Consider the following 24,156-nt stretch of genomic DNA (forward strand, 5'->3'; position numbering starts at 1 on the left):
AAATACAATACGTTTACTCTTAATATCAGTAGTAATACTTTTAACTTCCAAATAAGATTTATTTTTTTTTTACGAGGTTCGGCCCACTTGTAAGACCTAGAAATGTTATGTTTTATTTAACGACGCTCGCAACTGCAGAGGTTATATCAGCGTCGCCGGATGTGCCGGAATTTTGTCCCGCAGGAGTTCTTTTACATGCCAGTAAATCTACTGACATGAGCCTGTCACATTTAAGCACACTTAAATGCCATCGACCTGGCCCGGGACCGAACCCGCAACCTTGGGCATAGAAGGCCAGCGCTATACCAACTTGCCAACCAGGGCGACTGTAAGACCTAGAAATTGGCCATAAATTATTCCATATTTTTCGACAAATTAGACAGTCGAGGAACTCTGAACAAATTAATTACACCTCAATAAAAAAAGCTTCACCTAGGATCGAACACGAGACGTTTTAGTTAGACAGTAGAACCAGTAGAACCGACACGCTACTATATGAGCTACCGAGACAAGACAGCGACAGCAGTAGTCCAGAATGTAGATCCCATAGCAGGCATTTGCCATTCGATACAGAGAAGCAATGATATTTTGTGACCCGAGCTATGTTGTGAAATCGTGGCTTTAAATGGCTGACTTCTTCGTGATCCTTATTCTGGTCCTTGTTCTTGTTGTGGTCCTTGTAAAAATTCTTGTTCTATTTGTCATTGTACTTATCGCTACGTCGATATCGAGTAGAACTGTAACTTCCGACGATCAAGAATCGTCTCATTCTTTTTAAGGGTAACTGTACGCCCATTGACTTTTAATTATTTTTGTCTTTCTCCAGAAAAATTATTTTCTGTGCTGTCACATATGAGGTTTCATAAAAACAACGACGATTATGCTTTTATACAGCTTTTCGTCAAATATGGTTTTAAGCTAAAATATGGTAAAATATGCATTTATATGACCAATAGAAACAGTGTCACCGTGTTCATTAAAGCTAGAAATATGTTTAACTTAAGTTTGTAAAAAGTGATCGATAAAAAAATAAGACACGTCATAGAAATCCGAAATCTATTCGTCTTATATTGTGAACGATTCAGTGAAAGAAGCTCATGACGACGAAGGATGGCATGGAGTGAACAGTGTTACGAACTACCTATACAACTTAGGCTTGATGCACTATAGAAGGAGAAAATAATAGCAGTATTAGAAGTAGTAGTAGCAGCAGCAATAGTAATAGTAGTAGTTGTATTAGTGCTAGTGTAGCAGGAGTAATAGCAGTAGCAGTAGTAGATGAAACAGTAGCTATAATAGTACCAATATGGTAGTAGTAGGCCCAATAGTAGCAGCAGAAGTAGTTGTAGCACCAATAGTATTATAGTAGTATTAGTATTGGTAGCTGTAGTAATATTAGTAGTAGTAATAGTAACAGTAATATTATTAGTAGCAGTAGTATTAATAGTAGTAATCTTACAAAGGGAAGGCTTTGGACATTCCGACGAGAATCGTCACGAAACTTTCTGTGGTGGACAAGCATGAGACCAAAGTAACTGGTGAAAAGTGCGGCATTTCGCAATCGCCATGACCCCTATAACATGGCTTACGATAGTGGAGAGCGTACCTGTTGTACCTGAGGGCTGTAGTGTCAGGTGATACGGTGCATGCCTGGCAGCTGTCCGTTGTCTACTCAAGTAGTATGATTCAGGGCACAGACTTGTTCCTACACTAACAAATACTGTAGTGGAATACGTATAGATTATTGTGTGTTTGCAAAATGGCTTGTAACTCTGATGCTGTGGTACAGATACTGGGTAATGAGGTGATGCAAAATTGCCAAGTGGACAACACGGCTCCATCGCACTCGTACATCGACAGGCGAATTGCACGGGAGTAGCATAGCCAGTCTATTGGAACAACATGTCTGTGGCGACGTTGTCATGTTGGAAGACAGACATTGTGTATGATGATAATAATGGAACGTCGGTCACTTTACTGACGATAGTCATGCACTGGGTCCTCCAGCACATAACACGACAATTAGTTCCAGTTCCTAAGAACCACCATTCACTTCTAAAGTGAAATGGAAAAGCATTCACGAACAGTTTTCTGAAAAAAAGAATGCAAAGTGTTAAGATTGCAAAGAAAACCGTTGCACCAGCTGCCCGAAAAATCAATATAGCCTATGCCTAACATGGAAAAAAAAAAAAACGCACCAAGTAGGCCTAGTAATCACTCTTGAGAGAATTGGTACTAGAGTCGTGCACAATCGATTACGAATAGAAATTATATACTGCTATTGAACGCCTGGTGCTGTATCAGTATGCAAAGCTCTTCCGTCTCGCGGAGTGTCTCTGTTCGGTTTAACGAATATTCGATTTCTTTCTCACTTTTTGTGGATGGACGGCAAAGGCAGACCACATTGAGCCTTGCAGGAGATACAAGAGCAAGGACGCGATTGTCATGGTGTAGGCCTACTTTAATTGATAATAATTCTTCTTCTCTCACTACAATAAACAAACAAACAAACAAATAAATCAATCGTCCATCGATCCATCGACTAATTCATTCATTCATTGATTCATTCATTGATTCATTCATTCATTCATTTGGTATCGTTAAGAGCAAAGCATATCTTCCTAAAATGATTTATTAATGAAATAATGAATTTGTTTAGAGTAATTTTATTAAAAGGCATTAACAACTAATACTGTTTTAGAGGTATGAATTTTGAGTTTAAAGTGTAAACGTTACAATAGAATGTATGTACTTATTTGCTCTTCTATTTAGTAAGAAATTGTAATTTATTCTATTCTTCCAATTCTTTACACATCAGATTTCATATTATCCATTACACTTATTTCCTTTGTTATTACCGGTGTCCATTTGTTCATCTATATATGTTAGGCCTATGAAGATAAGCGTAATAAAGTATGCAATCAATTGTAGGCCTATATGAAGTAAATTCATTTTTTAAATTATACATGATAAATTTCCTTAAATTGTTACTCCGTTTGTGTACTCAGAAAGTGTCAGTGTTCTGTCTAGACTGCAAAACATCAGGGGCAACCGGTTGAAATTCGAACATTCGGTCGGATGCTCTACCTTAATGGATGCTCTCTAACCGGTCAAATGAAAACCGGTTTAAGCCCTATTCTGCAGATCTCTAGTTGGTACGATAAAACACAGAACTGCTCGAATTCGACAGCATATGTTACACCAATTCCGGAATGCGCGTGACATGGAACACGTAAGTAATTCACTATTGTCATTTAAAGAAGTGGGCGAAAGAAGCAGCTAGCTCGGTAGGCATTTTAAAGGCAGAAAATATTTCCTGCCTTCGACACTTTATGGCTGCACACAGTACAGGCGTGCTCCACTTTCAAAAGCCATGTTTAACGGGTTACGGGCGATTGCCAAATGCCACACTTCGTCCCAGATACTTTGATCTCATGCTTGTCCATTTCAGAAAGTTTCGTGACGATTCTCGTCGGAAGACTCAAAGCCTTTCATTGTTAGTAGCAGTAGTAGTATTGAAGCCGTGGTAGTCGTAAGTAGCAGTAGTAGTAGTAGCAGCAGCAGCAGCAGCAACAGTAGTAGCATTAGTAATAGTAGGCTATGATGAAAAAGAGGACAAGTGAAGCAAGAAAAGACGAAGAGGAAAGTAAAAAGAGGTAGGGAAAGAAGGGAAATTACCAATAGACAGGCAATAGAAAAGAAGAGAAGAAGAATAAGAATAAAAAGAGTAATATGAAAAGGCAAAAGGAAAGGAAGAAGATACAGATACTGAAGGCAATGAAGGAGAAGGAAAGTTGAAGAAAGAGAAATGAGCAAAAGCAGATAGAGGAGGGAAACAAGAGGGAATAAAATATGAAAAACAGGAAGAGAAGGAAGAAAGAGAGGACGATAAGAAAAAGAACATCAAAACTAAGATTGAGTAGACACTACTGTAGTGTAAAGCATTGCGCTTCTAGTAACGAGATACTTACATAGCACGCAGTCATGGCGGGGTACACCTCGAAGAACGGTTGCACGATGTAGAGAGGTCGCAGGAAGATGTTGACACCATAAGATAAGTAGCTGGCTGAGGAGAGGTAGAGGAAAGCCGCCACGGCGTTGAATACGGGCTCCTGGAACAGGACGACTAGCTTGTACCGGGGATTTCGTGTGATGTACTGTATAAGTACAGTCCAGATTTATACGCATTTATAAAGCTTAAAATATTAGTGCAAATATGCTGTATAAATTCTTAAAATATGTGCTTTAATATGCAACATAAATTTCGAAAAATAACAGCTCGTAAATGTTTTTACTCTTAAACGGAGTAAAAAGATGGCAGCTTTTTAACCTCAATGCATGTACAATTTGTTGAAAGTTTTCCAAAACATCGTACATTGCAGTGTAATGTAACACAGTTAAACAATTTATTGTTAACTTGAGTTTCATTACATCACTCAGTATAACACTTCTATCTTTTAAAACTGAGAATTGCAGAAAGCGATAAATGTCAGCTTCATGTTTGCCATGGTGAAGTTCCTATAGATATTTGTACACTGAGAATGATCTCTCCACATCAAAACAAGTCGAAGGTGCATGGGAGAAAATGCATACTTTTTCTTGTGCCAGCTCCTCTTCTAGGTCTGCTGCTTCACCACGTAACAGTTTTGCTATCTTACAAACAAAATGGTGTCGGTGACTAGTAAGCTGGTAGTATGAGCTGGAGTAGTGTCTAATATGTGTTATCTATAAGTTATAAGGCAATAATCCAATTTATACCGCACCTTAAATGCTGTGATTGTAATAATAAGACTATTATCTGCAACGCCCCAATGCCAAAAAAAGATGAGACAAGAGCAGGACCCACTCAATATTATGTTTATTGTTTATGAATTTATGAATAAGAAGGCGTATTAACCACTCATTCTGTTCAAATTGTAATACGCGTGGATGCTGCATATTAGAGCCACTTCTTGGAACTCCATTTACGATCAGCAATGCGCAGGAAGTGCCGAAATCTCTTGAATAGTCACCCCATTGTGATTCAGGATGTGATGATGCCCGTTGTCACGTGGCTAACCCAAGTGGAACTGGGAAATTCTACAGTACCCTCCATATTGTTCAGATATTAATCTCAGTGACTATGACCTTTTCCCTTAGATGAAAAAACCACTGACAGGAATAAAATTTATAAATAGGCCATTATAACAGCTGTAGAAAAGAAAATTGAAATCTTACAACAAAGTGACGCTGTGGATGGCATTTGGTCTCCTTCCTTAGGAGTGACGACGGCTATGTAATACTGGAGGAGATTACTTTTAAGAACTGTAAGTATGTTAATTGTGAATAAATAAGTTTTTGTTCTTAATTAAAGTGTGTCACTGATTTTCGAATAACCCTTGTATTCGAAAAATTACTGTCTCCTTGTATAACAGAGTTTATAGAGCCTACCCATTTTCATGCGACTTAGTTCAAAGAAATTGTGTTTTTTTTAGCGCACAGAACAACACGAGCTTAAGCAACGTTACCTAGTTGTAATGTTAAGACTCAGTCGCTGTTAGTTATGGTAAGTTAAATATAACATACACTCAGACAAAATATTGTAGCCACGAAGTAGACGAGACGTATGAACTAAGTCGTGTAAAAAATATTACGGTGTAGTGTATAAAGTCAATGTAGGCCTACGAATATTTTGTCTGGGCATAACAACAACAAAATTAAGTATTCTGTTCTAATGCGGCAATGCTAAGCTGACGCGAGGAAGCTTTTCAAGGGAAAATTCCTTTAGATTTATAGCAGGGAACTGTTATGGTATTATAAATGTTACAGATATGTCTATGAAAATGCATTTAGCAGCTTGATTACCAGTCTCAGAGAAAACAAACCGGTACTGTATTTTTCGTAAAAGCTGTAAAATAACTGTGACGGAACTTAGTTGTTAGTGATTCAAAATAGTAAAAACAACGCTTTCAAAATGCAGGTACTCACAAATAAAGAAGAGCGCACGAGCCCCTGGGTCTTCTCCGAGAACAGATAGCAGAAGAGCAGGATGATAGACGTGAGCAGGCAGGACGCCACTGTGGTCAAGAAACCGTCGTATGTAGTGCCCAACGTTCGCGCATGCGCCTGTCCGTAGTTGATCACCAGACTCTGACATATCGACGCTATGATCTGTGAAATGAAAAAAACACAGTATGTAAACTCACTGTGCTAAACCAGTAAGCTCCAAATTCATACATGGACTTAATTTGATTTCAGAAAATAACGAATGGACCCTCACGCAGTAATAAAATTAGGATCATCGTTTCAAAAAGTGTTTTCTCCATTCTTAAAAAAGTTGAACATGTAGCATTTTTCCTACATTCTATGAACATAGAATTCAATAACGTAACAAAACGCGTTTCCTTCCGTTTTAATATGATGTTAAAAAGGAAGCGTTGGTCAAAGCAGACCGGATCTCTTTCACTTGAATGAAAACCCATTTTGAAACGGTGCGCTTCAATTGAAGTCCGAATAATTAAATAAGCGCTCTCCTACCGGAACGGATTCGTTCAGCGCGCTCGGATTTTATTCTATGCACTATTTTAAATGGAACATCGCCCATTTGGACGTATCGCCTCTTCCCGCATTCCCAGAATTCTGCGCAGAGAATTGTAAACGGATTTCCGTACGGGCTATGATGAAAACGAAGAATGTCATGACAATTATATCGACTGCAAGGCCTCCAATCGCAGTAATATTGAAGGTATAAATGAGCCGTTAAGAGCAGAAGTTGTGTAAGTCAAAAATGGGTAATGATGGTTAAAGTAAACATTCTGTAAAATACAGCGCAAAGTAGCATTTAATATTCAATTTATTTAAACTATTAGTAGTCAGTGGATAGCACGAAGGACATATTAATTGCAACTTTGCGCTGTATTTTACAGAATTTTTGCTTTAAACCTCATCACTCAATTCTGACTTACACCAGCTTTGAACTGCTCAAATGAAATGGATGACGCGAAGCTTAATTTGTTAGTCAATGTTAGTCAAGCAGTATGAAGAGCTTTACAATTTATCACATTAGGATTATAACAATGTAATATTGAAAAAAGAACATATGAGATGAGATTGGAAAATTAATTAATCAATCAATCAAATATGTTCTTTATAGTTCAAGTTATAGACCTATTCATGAAATAATGCGCTCTAGCAGTAATTATAACAGTAGACTATCTGATGGTCAATACGGAAATGCGTACAAGTGAGGGATCTTATAATAAAAATCCGAATGCGCCGAACGAATTTTTTCTGGTAAGTGAGCGCCTACTTTAAGCATTCAAAATATGAACCATCTGTATTTCAGAAAGCTACGTTCTCTCTTTTCCCTTTCCATTGTTTAATAATATTCTCTATCATAGGGATCACCTCAATACCATCGTTCGTTAAGGAGACAGCCGGTTTTGGCAAGCAACATTATAGCTAAAGGTAGAAATTTATACTACAACATGAGAATTTTAGGTTAGTTGTGCTTAGATTATCGTGAAGTTATGAATGACGTGAAACCTGAGGTATGGCCAGGTTACAACTGAAATATGTTTTGTATCGCAACAATTGAATGGGGATAAGTTTCTCGTGCGTACAATGAACATTCTATGCATACCTAAGCTTGTAGTCTCTGTGGGTATATTCCTATCTTTAGATATATATATATATATATATATATATATATATCTGTATGCAATGGAGGGGGAAAGGAGCTGGCCACAGTACCCCATATCTCCTGCCCTAGTTGTCTTATAAATGGTACATTTTTGCCATCACTTGTGAGGTTCAGACCTGTCTTCGGACAGTTGACTAAACAACACTAAAAACGGAGTTGTCCTATGTCGCGCGACTTTTCAATTACCCTGTATTACATTAATCAGACTTCAAATGCATACAAACAATTGTTCTTCCTCTGATACATATCATCAAGTGAGATGTAGTACAGTAGAGCGTCTTGTTTAGACACAGTGTAAACGTAAACAAAGTGCAGGTACCATGTGGGGGAGGACGAGCCGTACAATGAACACGAGGGATGCACAAGTTTTTAGTTGCCAAGATATTTCATGGCGGAGCATTAATTTAAATTATATTTTCCAAAACACACAAAACAAAAGAACACAAATTGCATAATGTTATCATCAGACATCGGATTCTAGGGCAAATGCCTATTTTGTTTCGTTAGGAGAAAAGTAAAAATAATTATTAATATTTGTGTTTCATGGGAATTGAAAGGTATTCAAAGAGTTTTATAGTGCCCTAAAATGCCCTAAAACGGTTATTAGAGCCTAATTTGTTAATATTCGTCTAAAAATGCCTAACTCACTGTAAAGTTTCGCATTTTACTCTTACTTTTTATAATTTATACATGCATTCACTGCGAAATTTAAGGCATTTAAAAAGTGGAAAGTTTGCTTCACACCGGCCATGAAACCATTGATAAAGGAAACAAAATGTTTTGAATCTCACGACACTCGCAATAGATTTCACCGAATTTAACATGTTTGGAGGCATAATGCCGACAAAGAACCAACCTTAGTTTTGAAGCAGGCAACAATCACAACATGTGCTGCTACCGATTCAGAGATATACTATACTATAAAAATGACCGTTTTCGGTCTGAAACCGATTAGCTGTACTGCCCTTCAGAGTGTCATAAAATCACAATTTTTGGAGAAAGAGTGTTTTTGAAATATTTATGAAAAGTCGTAAAACTGCGAATTAGTTGGGTAAACCGTTACAAAATATTTAAAAGAATGGCCCTCCTAGTGTTAACACTACCAGGAAATGCAACAATAAGTGGAACTTTGTATTTTTGTTCAATTGAATCTCAATAACAACGGTTCATTTGAATGCTCGTTAACAGTTGCTCTTTCCCTCACCTTATTTGTGTTGAGAAGTTTTAAGCGGTAGGACGTTTTCCTGTGAAGTTTAACGCGATAATGCCGAAAAATATAAGTGCAAAATCTACATTGATCCGGCAATGGCTAACAGAATATTCAGAATTCACTTATGATGGAAAAATAATATTCTGCAAGATTTGTAGCAAACAGGTATGTAACAATAGTTGAAATATATCAATTCTATTAATTTTAATGAGTAGGCCTATAATATTTATACATTGACTGAGCTATCCTGAGGTATAATTCTTTTTAAGACCACTACACTTTAACCTTTTAAATTCCGATAGTTAAAGTATTTGCAGGTCATTAAAATTTTGATTGTTCGAACCCACTAACTTTGTGATAATACGGCAATACAACAATTAGGATTTTATTTTAATTCAGTTTAATTTACATTTTTAGATTTCGCAAGAAAAGAAGTGCCACCTAAAGCAGCATGTGCAAGGAGCGGCTCATAAGGCTAAAGCTCAGCAGAAAAATCAACTGCAACAAACTTTACTAACACAGCCTACTTCATCCAATCTCAGCAGCAATTTCTATGCTGATTTAACCAGAGCGTTTGTTGCTGCTAACATTCCCTGGAATGCAATTGAAAATCCGGTTTTAAGACAGTTTTTACAAAAATACTGCAAACAAAATATCCCATCTGAGTCGACCCTAAGAAAAAATTACTTAGACAGAATATACAATGAAACTTTAGCTTCTATTCGGGAGGATATAGGTGATTCTTACATATGGGTCTCTGTGGATGAAACCTCAGATCCTATGAATAGGTATATAGCAAATATGGTAGTAGGTCCTGATGGACCTTCGATTCCACACCTCGTATGTGTTAAGGAACTTTCGAAAGTGAATAGCCAAGCCATTGCTTATTTTTGTAAATAAAGGCCTACAGTCTTTATACTCAGGTAATATAGACGATTCTAAAGTTCTGTTGTTTTGTACTGATGCTGCCTCATACATGGTTGCTGCAGCTCCACTTCTTAAAACATTTTATCCTAACCTCACGCATGTAACCTGTCTAGCACATGGCCTTCACAGGGTTTCTGAAACAATCCGGAATGAATTTCCTATTGTCAATTCGTTTATTTCTAACACAAAAAAATGTTTTTGTAAAGCCCCATCCAGGATTTCAATATTCAGAGAGAACTTTCCAGATATCCCACTCCCACCTCAGCCGGTTGTTACACGATGGGGAACCTGGATTCAGTCAGTGGTGTATTATTCTAAGTATTTTAAAGAAGTGGTCACAGTTATTGATAAATTACCTGAAACTGATAGTGCAGCGTGTGTGAAAGCAGTGAAAGATTGTCTGAATGACTCACGAGTGAAAAACGATATTGCCTACATAACATCAAACTTTTCTTTCATACCTGCAAGCATTGAACAATTAGAACGTGAAAAACAATCTCTTTGTATCCAAATAGCAATAGTAAAGGAAGCTCAAGTGAACATACATTCTGCTTTGGGCGAAACTGGGAAAAAAGTTAAAAAATAAGTGGGACAACATATTAAATAAGAATGTAGGATTTTCATTGTTAGAAAAAGTATCAAGAGTGATATCGGGGGAAAGTGTAAATGTTCCAGTAAGTATTGATGTTTCTATTGTACCTAATTTAAAATTTGCGCCTCTCACATCAGTTTCGGTTGAAAGAAGTTTTTCTGCTTTCAAAATGATTCTCAGTGACAAAAGGCAAAGGTTAACTGTGGAGAATTTAGAAAAAATTCTGGTGGTGTACTGTGCAGATAATTATAATAAAGTCTGAGCATGAAACTGAATTTCAATAACTTAAAATGAGTAATCTTGATATCAATAATCATTATTTCATTAGTTTCAATATATTAAATTTGTGCAGCTCTGTTTATAAATATAATATAGTATTCTTTTTTAATGTTTAGACATACTTATTTGTGCGTATTTTAGTGTATAACTAAACATTTCAGTGGAAGAAATAAGTATGATACCTTGATGTGCCTAAAATGCCTATTTTCATTAAAATAGAGCCTAATTTTACAAATTTTGAGCTTATTTTAGGCGCCTAAAACTGCAATTTTTAGTGCCTAAAAATCCGATGTCTAGTTATCATATACACAAGCAATTGTAACGTTGAAATAATTCAATATAACAAATAAAATTTTGCTACTTATATGATGTTGCTTTCAAACAACATTTTTTACGGTCATGAATTTCATTTTCTGTATGACTAACATAATATCACCGTCTTCTGTGGCCGAATTAACAAAACTACAGTATATTGGTCTGAAGTGACAACACTATTTCCTGAATATAATTATCCCTTTTCAAAGTTCAATTTATTCAGATAGTATCTTATTCCAACATTTTATTAGTGTCTGAGGTGACAAGTCATCCCAAGCTTGTGCTACATATTATACATATATAATTTATAATATTATATAATATGTATAATTTACAATATTTTATTATATATAATACAGCATATGCATAATTTATAATATAACACAAGCATGGGATCACTCGTCACCTCAGACACTAACAAGATGTTGGAATAAGATACTACCTGAATAAATTGAACTTTGAGAAGGGATAATTATATTCAAGAAATAGTGTTGTCACTTCAGACCAATATACTGTAGTTTTGTTAGTTCGGCCACAGAAGACGGTGATATTATGTTAGTCATACAAGAATGAAATTCATGACCGTAAAAAATGCTGCTTCAAAGCAACATCATATAAGTAGCAAAATTTTATTTGTTATATTGAATTATTTTAATGTTACAGTTACTTGTTTGTTATATTGTGTATATGATAGCGTTATGCAATTTGTGTTCTTTTGTTTTGTGTGTTTTTGGAAAATATAATTTCAATTAATGTTCCGCCATAAATGTTGTAACTAAAACCTTGTGCATCCCTCGTGTTTATCGTACAGCTCGTTCTCCCCCACACGTTCCTGCATTTTGTTTAAGTTTTCACTGTGCCTAAACGAGACGCTCTACTGTATGTACTGCCTGATAATATATGTAAAGTAGTGGCAAAAGAAACCGGACCGATGGAATAATCAAAGTCCCCGAAATGAGCCACTGCGCATGGCACGCCCGCATTCACAAGATATTGAAATTGTGTTTCGACTGCTGATGTAGCCCATTTCGAAAGCCATTAGAAAATAAGCTGGTAAAATTCATATTCTGGGATAACGGCGAGCCCCAAGCACCTGAGCCATTCAATGAAGACGAAAACAGCAACCAGCTGCGTGACTGTTTTTCAACTGCACAGGCGGTTTCGGGTCCAAGGAATATGCACCGATGCTCTGGAGTGAACAAGGCTCTGAAATCAGCTACAAAGGTCGGTCCGGTTTTTTTTTTTTGCCACTACTTAGGTACATATCAGTCAGTACCTCAATCAGAGGAATTCTAAGAATTTAGAAAATATAATTCTGTACAGTACTTTACTTTAGGCATAATACTAAACCAGTAAACGAGAGGAGAAGCCTTAACGTTAAGTTACAATATATTTCCATACTTTACCTCTGAACAAGTCCCAAGCTACTAAACCAAATATATATATAGTATAGTATATTCAAACTCCGGAACATCGGAGCTAGCCAGCATCCCCTGGCCTCTAATACTAGGTGACCTTCCTAGTATAAGTCTAGATCGCGAGTGAATATGTCTTGCCTACACAGCAAGACTCGGTTCGCCTCTCCTCGCTTACCAGTGAGCTATGCCATCTCTAATCGACCGAAATATAGAGAAAATTGACCTTACAATTTCTAAATACAATAAAACTTTTTTTGTACGTAGAGAACTGTGATACAATGCTTTGTGCAAAGTTTGAGGCATCAAAACTTCATAGTGCTTAAATTAAAAATATTTAAATTTATTGTATTTTCTTAAAATTTGCAACTTTAAACTGTTGTAGCTCCGAAACCTTTCACCCAATGAACAAATTATGGTTTATTTTGATGCTGAGAAATTAAAGTTTATATTGACATATAAACAGATTTTCTTACTTTTTATGGAAATGGAGAAATTTAGATTTTTCCTCATTAAGACGCCTTTGCCAAGGAAAAAATATTTTAAAAATATATAGTTAGATTCCGCATTTAAAGTACAAATAAACACATATTTTTTTACTGATGGCACGTTGATAAGAAAGTATTGAAAATATAAAATAAAGAAAATAAATAGTACGCGCGTGAACTAACAAGCCGACTGTGAGGCGGGAGCTAGCCGAGGTAAGCAAGGCCAGGAGACATAAACATGTGATGTGTCGTCTAGCAGTCATGGCTGTGCTAGCTTTATCACAGGAGTAAAATGACGCCCAACGCTCGCTTATCTTCAGCTCTCGGCCAGTACGTGCGGTACGCTCGCTTATCTTCAGCTCTCGGCCAGTACGTGCGGTACTGCGCCGTTCAAGCCTAGGCGTGTGAAAATAATCTATTTAATACCCTCGAAACTTATTGCCGTACCACTAACCAAACAATGCCGAATCCCTCTTAATAATGCAAGGTTTTTTTCTCAATATTTTTTTACATTTTTACAAATTGGCAAAAAGCCTAAAAGTAAGTAAAATCAGATTATCTGTCTCTCTGTATACAATAAAAATAAGGATTACTTCTTAACATAACCTACCAAATGTCAGCTTCAAAATGAGCTCTCGTTCAATGTTCTGCAGTAAATGGTTCCAGAGTTCTGAGAGCTGAAAGAGGCTTGTTTTTATAAAATACGCTAAATTTGTCGCTCAATAATACTAAAACCGTTTGACTTTCGATAGTATGTTTTTGAAAATGCACTCTCCTCAGCACCTTGTATAAATAGGGAAAAAAATTAGAGTATACAAAAAATGCGAGGTTTTTTACTGATCGATTTCATATGGAATAGTCCCAGTGTACCCATGCTGTTATGACGTATTAGCGGAAGGATAGACCATGCTCGTAACTATACGCATGAAGTGGCGCTGATGAGTCTGAGCCGGCGTCGATGACTCATACAAGGCTCAAGGATTCGCCATAGATTACCTGACATTTGCCTTACGTTTGGGGAAAACCTCGGAAAAACTCAATTAGGTAATCAACTGAAACGGAAATCGAATCCGCTCCCAAGCGCAACTCCGAATCGCCAAGAAATAAAATTGTCTTAGCCGAATGAGCTACTCCACTGATTGAAATGTGTTTCAAGATAATACCACGAGACATAAACAAATTATCTGTTACCTAGCAACTCAAAGACGAATAGAACATCTATAATAAAAATGTCTTGAGACAATGAGTAAAAAATATTAATGAATACAGAAACATTCCCACATAGGCAATCTACTGATAAATAAATGAGGCCCCTTGAAACGGTAATCTCTACAATAATAATAATAATAATAATAATAATAATAATAATAATAATAATAATCATCATCATCATCGTCATCATCATCATCATGATAACTATTGTTGTACACAACGACATTTCATTATCATTAAAAATTGACTCTAGGAGAAATATTTGTTTTTGTTATTGTTTAGTCAACTGTCCGAAGATAGGTTGGAACCTCATAAATGACACTAATGAGGCACCACTCTTGAGGCAACTAAGTCAGAATAAAATGGAGTAGGGAGGCCAATTCCTTTCCACTACCAATGCACATATCGCTGACTAGTACATTAATAATAATATAATTAGACTGAGATGTATGCAACAAAATTCTTCTTCCTCTGACAAACATCGTCAAGCGAGTTGTACTGCCCGATAATATATGTATACTTCGCACGAAAACATGACGACCTTCCCTCATCCCCTTCACCAGTTAACTGCAGGCACGCGCAAGGGATAAACCCTTAGCCGAGTTGCCAATTCTTGAAGTCATTGTGATTTGCGAACGTTTTTCAAACTGCGATTTTCAGAAAGACTATATTATCTTTGTAAATATACCTTAATTTATAATTACTAAAACAAAATTGGTATAAAAATGAACAAACTTATTTTAAAAACACTTTATATTTATATTTTCACTAACATGTTTTGCCTAAATAAACAAAAAAATGCAGACTTCTATAATAAGTGTTAAATTCTCATGTTATTGAAGTTCCAGAATTTTATACTTAATTAAGAATGTTGCGCTGGTAAAATTTTCTGAAACTGTGATCATTGAATAGTTATAGAATTTATAGTACAAAGGAGTAAAGTTAGATTTTATCAGCTTCGCCTTGGGTGATAATTTCCACGAACGCATAAAATCTGTTTACTCTAGTGTGCTGTACAATATTTTATTCATTACTGGTATGTAAATTTAATTTTAAATTGTAGGGCTTTTCTTTGTACTGTGTTGTTGGCGAAGAAGTTCATATATATTCATTTTACTATTGCTAATATGTTGGTTGTCATGTAGAGTGATTTAAAAACATTTAATTCACTGCTGTAAGTTAGAAAACTTTTAAGCAGTGCTGTGAATAATGTCATTATTTAGGTTGCTAAGGACTGTGTTGCTGTTGGCGATATCTCTTTCGCGTACTGTTCACATACTGTTCGGCGAAGTAAATCACGTATAAAATCGTCTATCTTACCGAATTCTGTTTTAATTTGTTTATTTTCTCTTTAGTTGGTGAACCGTAATTCTTAATTTCTATGCCCATATATCCAACTCCGCCGGTTGCGTCCGATGTTAAGTGATTAAGATTTATACTTATGAAACTGCCTGAACTTTCGATTACTTTATGGATAGAATTTCTAACGTTAGACACAATTTTAACACTTTGTTTTCTTAGCTACGCTCCTCTGCAAATAAGATATTCTGTTTTCTTCGACGGTGTTATTTGTTATTCTTGTCGTGATGGTCCTGGATCTTCAGGCCTGGCTGCGGATCGTCTGCTCCAACACTCATTAATCATGGCCGGAATAAATTAGACATATTGAAGCGCACAACGGTATAAAACAACACGTCGACAAAGACACTGAGAACGGGTGAAACCCAACAGGTAGAGGCAATGACTGCTATATTTGGCAATGCTGGGATCTATTGTATTTCTGCCACGCGACTAGGGGTTGAGTAGAGGATGGGGGTTTATGAGGGATTACCAATTCCAAGAAGAGAGGCCGTCATGTTTCCGAGCCAAGTATACTATACGTATCAGTCAGAACCTCTATCAGATATATATATTCTTACTGTCAAATAGAGTGAGGTATGTGGAATTATGAATTGAATAAGACAACTCACCACTTCTGCAAGCTTCAGTTTCCCCACAACTGTTCTGATGAACTCGAAGTGGACGCAGGTGCAGCACTGGCAGCAGAAGCAGTGCAGACCTCCACGGCCGGTCTCCACGCCTCCCGGTCCCACCGTCACGATGCGTGGCCGGCCCACGATTCGCTTCCCCATCACAATACCTGACATTCTGGCAACCAAGCAGCCATTAATTATTCGTTCAACACACAAATTCTACATCACAATAATTACTTAACACTGATGTTATTCTAACACAACACACAAGAAATCAACTACTGTACACTACATTTCACATCACAACCATTTCAGTAGAACCCCGGTCATCCGAATTGAAAGGGGCGGGGAGCCGTTTCGGATAATCCAAAGGTATTATTTTCTTCAGTGCTTAACTTCTGCTTCGTATAGCATCACAGAAGTGAATACACGCGGAATCAGTTGTTACCTCTCATTCGGTCGTAATTGGTTCCACAATTCTTGGGGTAGGGGATAGAACAAAAGATACTTAAAAAATGACTCGCTTGGGATCAAGTCCACCGCCGTGGAGTAAGGGCCCTTACACACGAGCGACTTTTTGCCGCATGGGCGACTCTGCAGTCGACACGGGCGGTGTGTGTCGTCGGTTCCGGCGGCAGTCGAACTGCAAAAGGTGTGTCATTTTTCACTCGTAATATAATAATGGAAAAGTGACAGACGATGCAGACCTAGGAAAATTTTATCTGAATCTCCTGAGAGGTCTGAGAGAAGGAAAGCTAGAAACATACTGCAGGCCACCGGCGTCATTCGGCTAAGGTGCTCGCCTGTCGATCCGGAGTTGCACTCGGGTGTGGGTTCGATTCCCGCTTGGACTGATTACCTGGTTGGGTTTTTTCCGAGATTTTTCTCAACTGTAAGGAGAATGTCAGGTAATCTATGGCGAATCCTCGGTCTCATGTCGTCAAATAACATCTATCACCAATCCTATCGATTCTAAAATATGTAGTGGTTGATACAGCATCGTTAAATTACCACATACACTGCAGTCTCAAAAAAGGAGTAATTTCTCTTTCTGACACAGATAAGCTTGACAGATCAGGGAAAGAAAGATGCTGCTAATTTTGTGAAGGAAATAACAATTACTATACCGAAACGTGTCACAAAATAAAAAGAGCGTACATGTCAGCTGTTATAAAGCCTATTCCACTAACTCCTGAGAAAGCTTTGTCTCTTGTTGCAAAATAAAAATTTTACCTCTAATTGCTGTACAAAGTTTGATCATAATCTGACAGATAGAAGGAAACTTATTAAATTTGTCTAAATTCACCCCTATAATGGGATAGTTTCCTTTGCACAAATATAATTGGAGCTTGTACACAAAACAAATATGTTACCCTTAACTACCGTACAATTTTGATGAAAATCTGTTTCGTATGAGAAAAGGTATTAATTTTATCTAAATTCACCCCTACAATGGGACAGTTTCTTTTACGCAAGTATAATGAGTGTTTGTATACAAAACAAATATGCTGCCTATAACTACTGTGCAAATTTTAATGAAAATATGTTAGATAGGAGAAAAGTTATTAATTTCCTCTAAATGCACCACTTTCTCTCAAACGTAACAAGAGTTGCTATAAAAAACAAATATACTACCTGTAACTACTGTACAAAATTTCATGAAAATCTATTTAATAGGAGAAAAGTTAATAATACGAGTAGTTGTTAATTTTTCTATAAATTCAGCACCTATAAGGGGTAGTTTCCTTTATACAAACGTAATCGGAGTTTGTATACAAAACAAATATACAACCTATAACTACTGTACAACGTTTCATGAAAATCTGATAGATGAAGAAAACTTATTAATTGTTCTCTAAATACATCCCCCGTAAGTGTAGTTCCCCTTGTACCAACGTAATCAGTTTGTATACAAAACAAATATACTACCCGAAACTATTGCACAAAGTTTTATGTAAATCTGTTACATAGGAGAAAGTTAATTTTCTCTAGATGCAACACATAAGGGGTAGTTTCCCTTATAAAAACGTTATCAAAGTTTGTATAAGAGACAAATATACTACGTGTAACTACTATAAAAGTTTCATGAATATCTATTAAATAGGAGAATAGTTATTGATTTTCTCTAAACGCACCCTTTATAGCGGGTAGTTTCGTTTATACAAACGTAATCAGAGTTTGTATACAAAAAATGTACTACTTGTAACCACTGTACAAAGTTACATGATAATCTGTTAAATAGGAGAAAAGATATTAATTATATCCAGCTAAATGTAATGTTTTGAACCATTGCGTGTCGCCGACCTTGGCGGCTAAAAGCCGTCCGTGTGTAAGCAGAAAACGCTGCCGCCCGTCGCGGGGACCGACTGCAAGACAGCGGTTGCAGTCGGTCTGCCGTCGGGGTCAGCGCTCATGTGTAAAGCAACCGGCGTTTTCCATTTAGGGCCCTTACACACGAGCGACTTTTAGCCGCCAAAGTCGACTGCAAAAAGCAGTCGGTCTGCCGCCGACATGAGCGGTTCTTCGACGGCAGAAGCAGTCGACATGAGCGACTCTGCAGTCGATACGGGCGTTGTGTGTCGTCGGTTCCGGCGGCAGTCGAACTGCAAAAGGTGTGTCACTATTCACTCGCATTATAATAATGCAAGTCGAGATATAACTCCTTTTATTATTTCTTCTCCGTCCTAGAAAAATACGTGTTAAACCCATAAAATATTCGATACATCGTATTTTTACTCAATGGGCGCAGTATGGGCAATTTCATTGCCTTTTCCTCGAGCTTCGAGCCCATGAAGATAGTATTTTTTTTTTCAGAATGTGAGTCATTCCACGTCAAATCGCACAGCAATAAAACACGACTTCTCGGAAATGGTCGAATTTTTTTTCATGAATTCCAGACATCAAATAAGGAGACCCGTATTTTTTTATTTTCACAATTATTAATTATTTGTGTAGTTATGAATATTTGAAGTTACGCAAGTTATGCGCGCACTGTTACATAAACTCGCTTGGAACTTTGTGTCTACATATAATTGAGATTTGCGGTTTGGCGCATTTGAAAGACGAAATACAACACTTTTTACTACTCTAGGCCTATCACAAATGAATTTAAAATTTGGCCTATTTTTTTAATGATTTCTTTTTCAAAGCAAAATTACTATATTAAATAGCCAAGTTAAAAATCTGAAAAAATATGGACTTGTTCGCTGATGTATTATCTGTAAACTACTGCATTTATAAATATGGGATCGGCACCCATACATTTGTAACAATTTATTTTCCGGAGGCATGCACGCGCTCGCGATGCCCAGCTAATGAACTGCTTGCAGCCATAGGCTAGAAGGCTGCCCGTGGAAATTTCCCGTTGCATCTGATGTCACCATACTAATCATCAAATGATTAATACCTTAAGGAACAGTAAATATCTTATCTAAAATTATTTTATTATTGTCAGCTCAGGGGGAAGCACTTCACAGTTTATACTGTAATATAGCCAAGTGCTTGATGATAGCAAGACTGGGTAAGGCAGTAAACTTTATGGCAGTAAACAGATGGCATGAGAGAAAAATAATCAGTTTGGGTTTGAATTTCGCGCAGTGACGTGACTTCTATACAACATGAGTGATGGTAAAGATCGCGTAATATATAACAAGTGTTTAAATCCATTTACCTTCCTAATCACGCTTTTAAAAAGAAAAGTACACTAAGACGCGTAAGTCGCGACTTATTGATAAAGCTAAATTTAAAGGAGTCTTTGAGTGTGCAAATATGTGATTTGTTCCGTAAAAAATCAATCAATTTCCGCATAGGTCAGGTGAAATTATATGTGAAGCCGGTAGTTCTTGTGATATTAATAAACATGAATCAAATGAAAGTGCGGACAGAGAAAGTGATTATCCCAGTATTTCTTGTAGCAGTTCTATGGATACAGTGCTAGAAATCAGTAATATTGAGGAATTAAACAAGAGTTTGATGTCAATAGAATCCCCTATCAAGAAATGAAAGATACAACAAAACGATACCCCCGTGAAAAGTTTCAAAAGTAAAAGGCTCCCTAAAAAAATTTAAAAATAATTGCTTACATGAAGACGATTATGGAATTAGTGATGAATGACACTTCTTTGCAATGTCGCATGGTAAAGGTCCATGTGTTGGCATTGGAGATACTGTTAAAAGACTTGCCACGAGAGTTAGCCTATACAAGATCCTATAACAACACAAAAAAACTGTTTGATTAGTCACAAAAAACATTTCTAACGTGTCATTTATATTTTGTCCATTCAATAAGCACAAAAACCACACTGAAAATTTGCAGGTCAGCTACCATAATCTAAAACCAATAACTGGTACATTAAAATTATATTATTTCATTCCGTTGTCGAAAACTGAAGATTTAGTAAAACAATTTTCTTTCAAGAAAGAAGGTAGGCGAATGAAAATTTAAAATGTGAATGAAAAGAAACATTTGAAAAGCATAGTGTACAATTATTTGAAGATATCATAATAAGTAAATTAGCAGTGTTTCCTCGAGTAACTTGATCCGTACTGGGTGTAATGTTGCAAAGTTCAGTCAATTATCCAGCGCCGATAAACCTCTTAGCGCGCTTTAAAGCTTCCCTTCCACTGCTGCTGCGCCGACCGCTACACATTCTGTCATAAGTAATTAAATTTCCATTAAACTATTGGAGATCCCATTCTGATTTTTTCTGGAATTATTAAGAGTACTTCAGTGCACCTAGTAGGCATTTTTTTAGATTTTTAATAGGGCTATTTCACATTGATGTATATGTTTTAAAAATGTAATTATAAAAAAATATTTGAAATAATTATATTAAAATTAGTTAGTAAATATTTAATAAAAGACAGTACTTTAAGCTTTTAAATGCATTTTTCAAAAAAATTTTAACATCAATATCGTCAGAAATATGACGCTTTAAATGTTGCATTGTGCGACATTTTTAACGAATTTTAACATGTAATATTTTTAAAACATGTGGACTTAGGAGGAAATAAAAATAGACTTGTTGGTTTATGAGACCCATAGAGTTGGTAAAAAAAATATAAACGCAATCAGAAATATGAAGGTCAAAATTTGTATAATTTTGTGCGATTTGACGTGGAATGACTCATGTCAGGATTATCATTCGATCATCTGTTGGAAAAAGTGACAGAGAGTGCAGACCAAGGAAACTTTTTTCTGAATCTCCTGAAAGTCTGAGAGAAGGAAAGCGAGAAGGAAAGCTAGAAATATACTGCAGGCCACCGGCGTCAGTCGGCTGAGGTGCTCGCCTGTCGATCCGGAGTTGCGAGCGGGCACGGGTTCGATTCCCGCTTGGACTGATTACCTGGTTGGGTTTTTTCCGAGCTTTTCCTCAACCGTAAGACGAATGTCAGGTAATCTATGACGAATCCTCGGTATCATCTCGCTGTCACTAATCTCATCGACGCTAAATGCCTAGTAGTTGATACAGCGTCGTTAAATAACCAACTAAAACACAATGCAGTCTCAAAACAACGAATAACTTCCCTTTCTCACAGACCAGGGAAAGAGAGATGCTGTAATTTTGTCAAGGAAAGTAAAATTACTACGTCAAGACGTGTCACAAAATAAAAAGAGCGTACATGTCAGCTGCCATAAAGCCTATTCCACTAACTCCTGAGAAAGCTTTGCCTCTTGTTACCTCTAACTATTGTACTAAATTTGATCAAAATCTGTTAGATAGAAGGAAACTAATTAAATTTGTCTAAATTCGTCCCTATAATGGGGTAGTTTCCTTTACACAAATATAATTACCGTACCTAGAGTTTGTATACAAAACAAATATGTTACGCTTAACTACTGTACAATTTTGATAAAATCTGTTTCGTATGAGAAAAACTACTAATTTTACCTAAATTCACCCCTACATTTTCTTTTACACAAGTGTAATGACAGTCTGTATACAAAACAAATATACTATCAATAACTACTGTAAAAAGTTTAATGGAAATCTGTTATATAGGAGAAAAGTTATTAATTTCCTCTAAATGCGCCCCTTCTAAGGGGTAGTTTCCCTCAAACATAACCACAGTTTCTATGCAGAACAAATATCCTACCTGCAACTACTGTACGACGTTTCATGAAAATCTGTTAAATAGGAGAGAAGTTAATAAGAGTTATTAATTTTTCTCTATATTCAGTCCCTATAAGGGTTAGTTTCCTTCTACAAACGTAATCGGAGTTTGTATACAAAATAAATATACGACCTATAACTACCGTACAACGTTTCATGAAAATGTGTTAGATAGGAGAAAAGTGATTAAAATTTTTCTCTAAATACACTCTCTATAAGGGGTAGTTCTCCTTGTACCAAAGTAATCAGAGTCTGTATACAAAACATATAGCCTATACTAGCCGAAACTATTGCACAAAGTATTATTAAAATCTGTTAAATAGGAGAAAAGTTATTTTTTTTCTAAGGGGTAGTTTCCCTCAAACATAACCACAGTTTCTATGCAGAACAAATATCCTACCTGCAACTACTGTACGACGTTTCATGAAAATCTGTTAAATAGGAGAGAAGTTAATAAGAGTTATTAATTTTTCTCTATATTCAGTCCCTATAAGGGTTAGTTTCCTTCTACAAACGTAATCGGAGTTTGTATACAAAATAAATATACGACCTATAACTACCGTACAACGTTTCATGAAAATGTGTTAGATAGGAGAAAAGTGATTAAAATTTTTCTCTAAATACACTCTCTATAAGGGGTAGTTCTCCTTGTACCAAAGTAATCAGAGTCTGTATACAAAACATATAGCCTATACTAGCCGAAACTATTGCACAAAGTATTATTAAAATCTGTTAAATAGGAGAAAAGTTATTATTTTTTCTCTAAATACACCCCTGTAAGGGGTAGTTCCCCTTGTACCAACGTAATCAGTTGTATACAAAACAAATATACTACCCGAAACTATTGCACAAAGTTTTATGAAAATCTGTTACATAGGAGAAAAGTTATTAATTATCTCCAGATGCATCCCAGAAAGGGTAGTTCCCCTATAAAAACGTTATCAAAATTTGTATACAAAACAAATATACTACTTGTAAATACTGTACAAAGTTTCATGAATACCTGTTAAATGGGAGAAAAGTTATTAATTTTCTCTAAACGCACTCCCTATAGCAGGTAGTTTCGTTTACACAAAAGTAATCAGAGTTTGTATACAAAAAAAATAATGTAGGCCTAATACTTGTAACTACTGTACAAAGTTTCATGAATATCTGTTAAATAGGAGAAAAGTTATTAATTATATCCAGCTAAATGTAATGTTTTGAACCACTGCGTGTCGCCGACCTTGGCGGCTAAAAGCCGTCCGTGTGTAAGCAGAAAACGCTGCCGCCGGTCGCGGGGACCGACTGCAAGACAGCGGCTGCAGTCGGTCTGCCGTCGGGGTCAGCGCTCGTGTGTAAAGCAACCGGCGTTTTCCATTTAAATACATTACCGACTGCATCCCCGCGACAAGCCGCTAAGGTCAACTGCTTTTTGCAGTCGACCTTGGCGGCAAAAAGTCGCTCGTGTGTAAGGGCCCTAACGGTTAGCATGTCTGATCGTGAAACGAGCAGGTTCGAGTTCAAATCCTGGTGGGAGAAATTAACTGGTTGAGTTTTTTCCAGGATTTTCCCTCAACCCTTTAAGAGCAAATGCTGGGTAACTTTCGGAGTTGGATCCTGGACTGATTTCCTGGCATTCAGAGATGTTGATAAAGTGTCGCAAAATAAACTACTTGGGATCAACTTATATCCTCTGGCCGCCTGAACACAAAATATATGAACTTAAGAGTGTGGGAAGAAGACTTCTCTGCCTACTTGCCCACTTGTGGAGTAACGGTTAGCGCGTCTGGCCGCGAAACCAGGTGGCCTGGGTTCGATTCCCGGCTGGGGCAAGTTACCTGGTTGAGGTTTTTTCCGGGGTTTTCCCAATTTGAGTAAATGCTGGGTAACTTTCGGTGCTGGACCCCGGACTCATTTCACCGGCATTAACACCTTCATCTCATTCAGACGCTAAATAACCTAAGATGTT

General features: G+C 36.7%; 1 protein-coding gene across 1 annotated transcript in view; it reads right to left on the bottom strand.

Moving 5' to 3' along the window:
• The window catches only part of sing (MARVEL domain-containing protein sing), a 33,911-nt gene that overhangs the window by 4,609 nt on the left and 5,146 nt on the right, over window positions 1-24,156 (bottom strand). The window contains exons 2-4 of the mRNA XM_069820907.1: window positions 16,090-16,267; window positions 5,968-6,150; window positions 3,972-4,112 (exon numbers count right to left, since the gene is read on the bottom strand). Coding sequence (XP_069677008.1) covers window positions 3,972-4,112; window positions 5,968-6,150; window positions 16,090-16,266 — 501 coding nt within the window. The 5' untranslated portion in view covers window position 16,267. The remainder of the gene's footprint in view (window positions 1-3,971; window positions 4,113-5,967; window positions 6,151-16,089; window positions 16,268-24,156) is intronic.

Source organism: Periplaneta americana, chromosome 3 (genome assembly GCF_040183065.1).
Source record: "Periplaneta americana isolate PAMFEO1 chromosome 3, P.americana_PAMFEO1_priV1, whole genome shotgun sequence".
NCBI lineage: Eukaryota > Metazoa > Arthropoda > Insecta > Blattodea > Blattidae > Periplaneta > Periplaneta americana.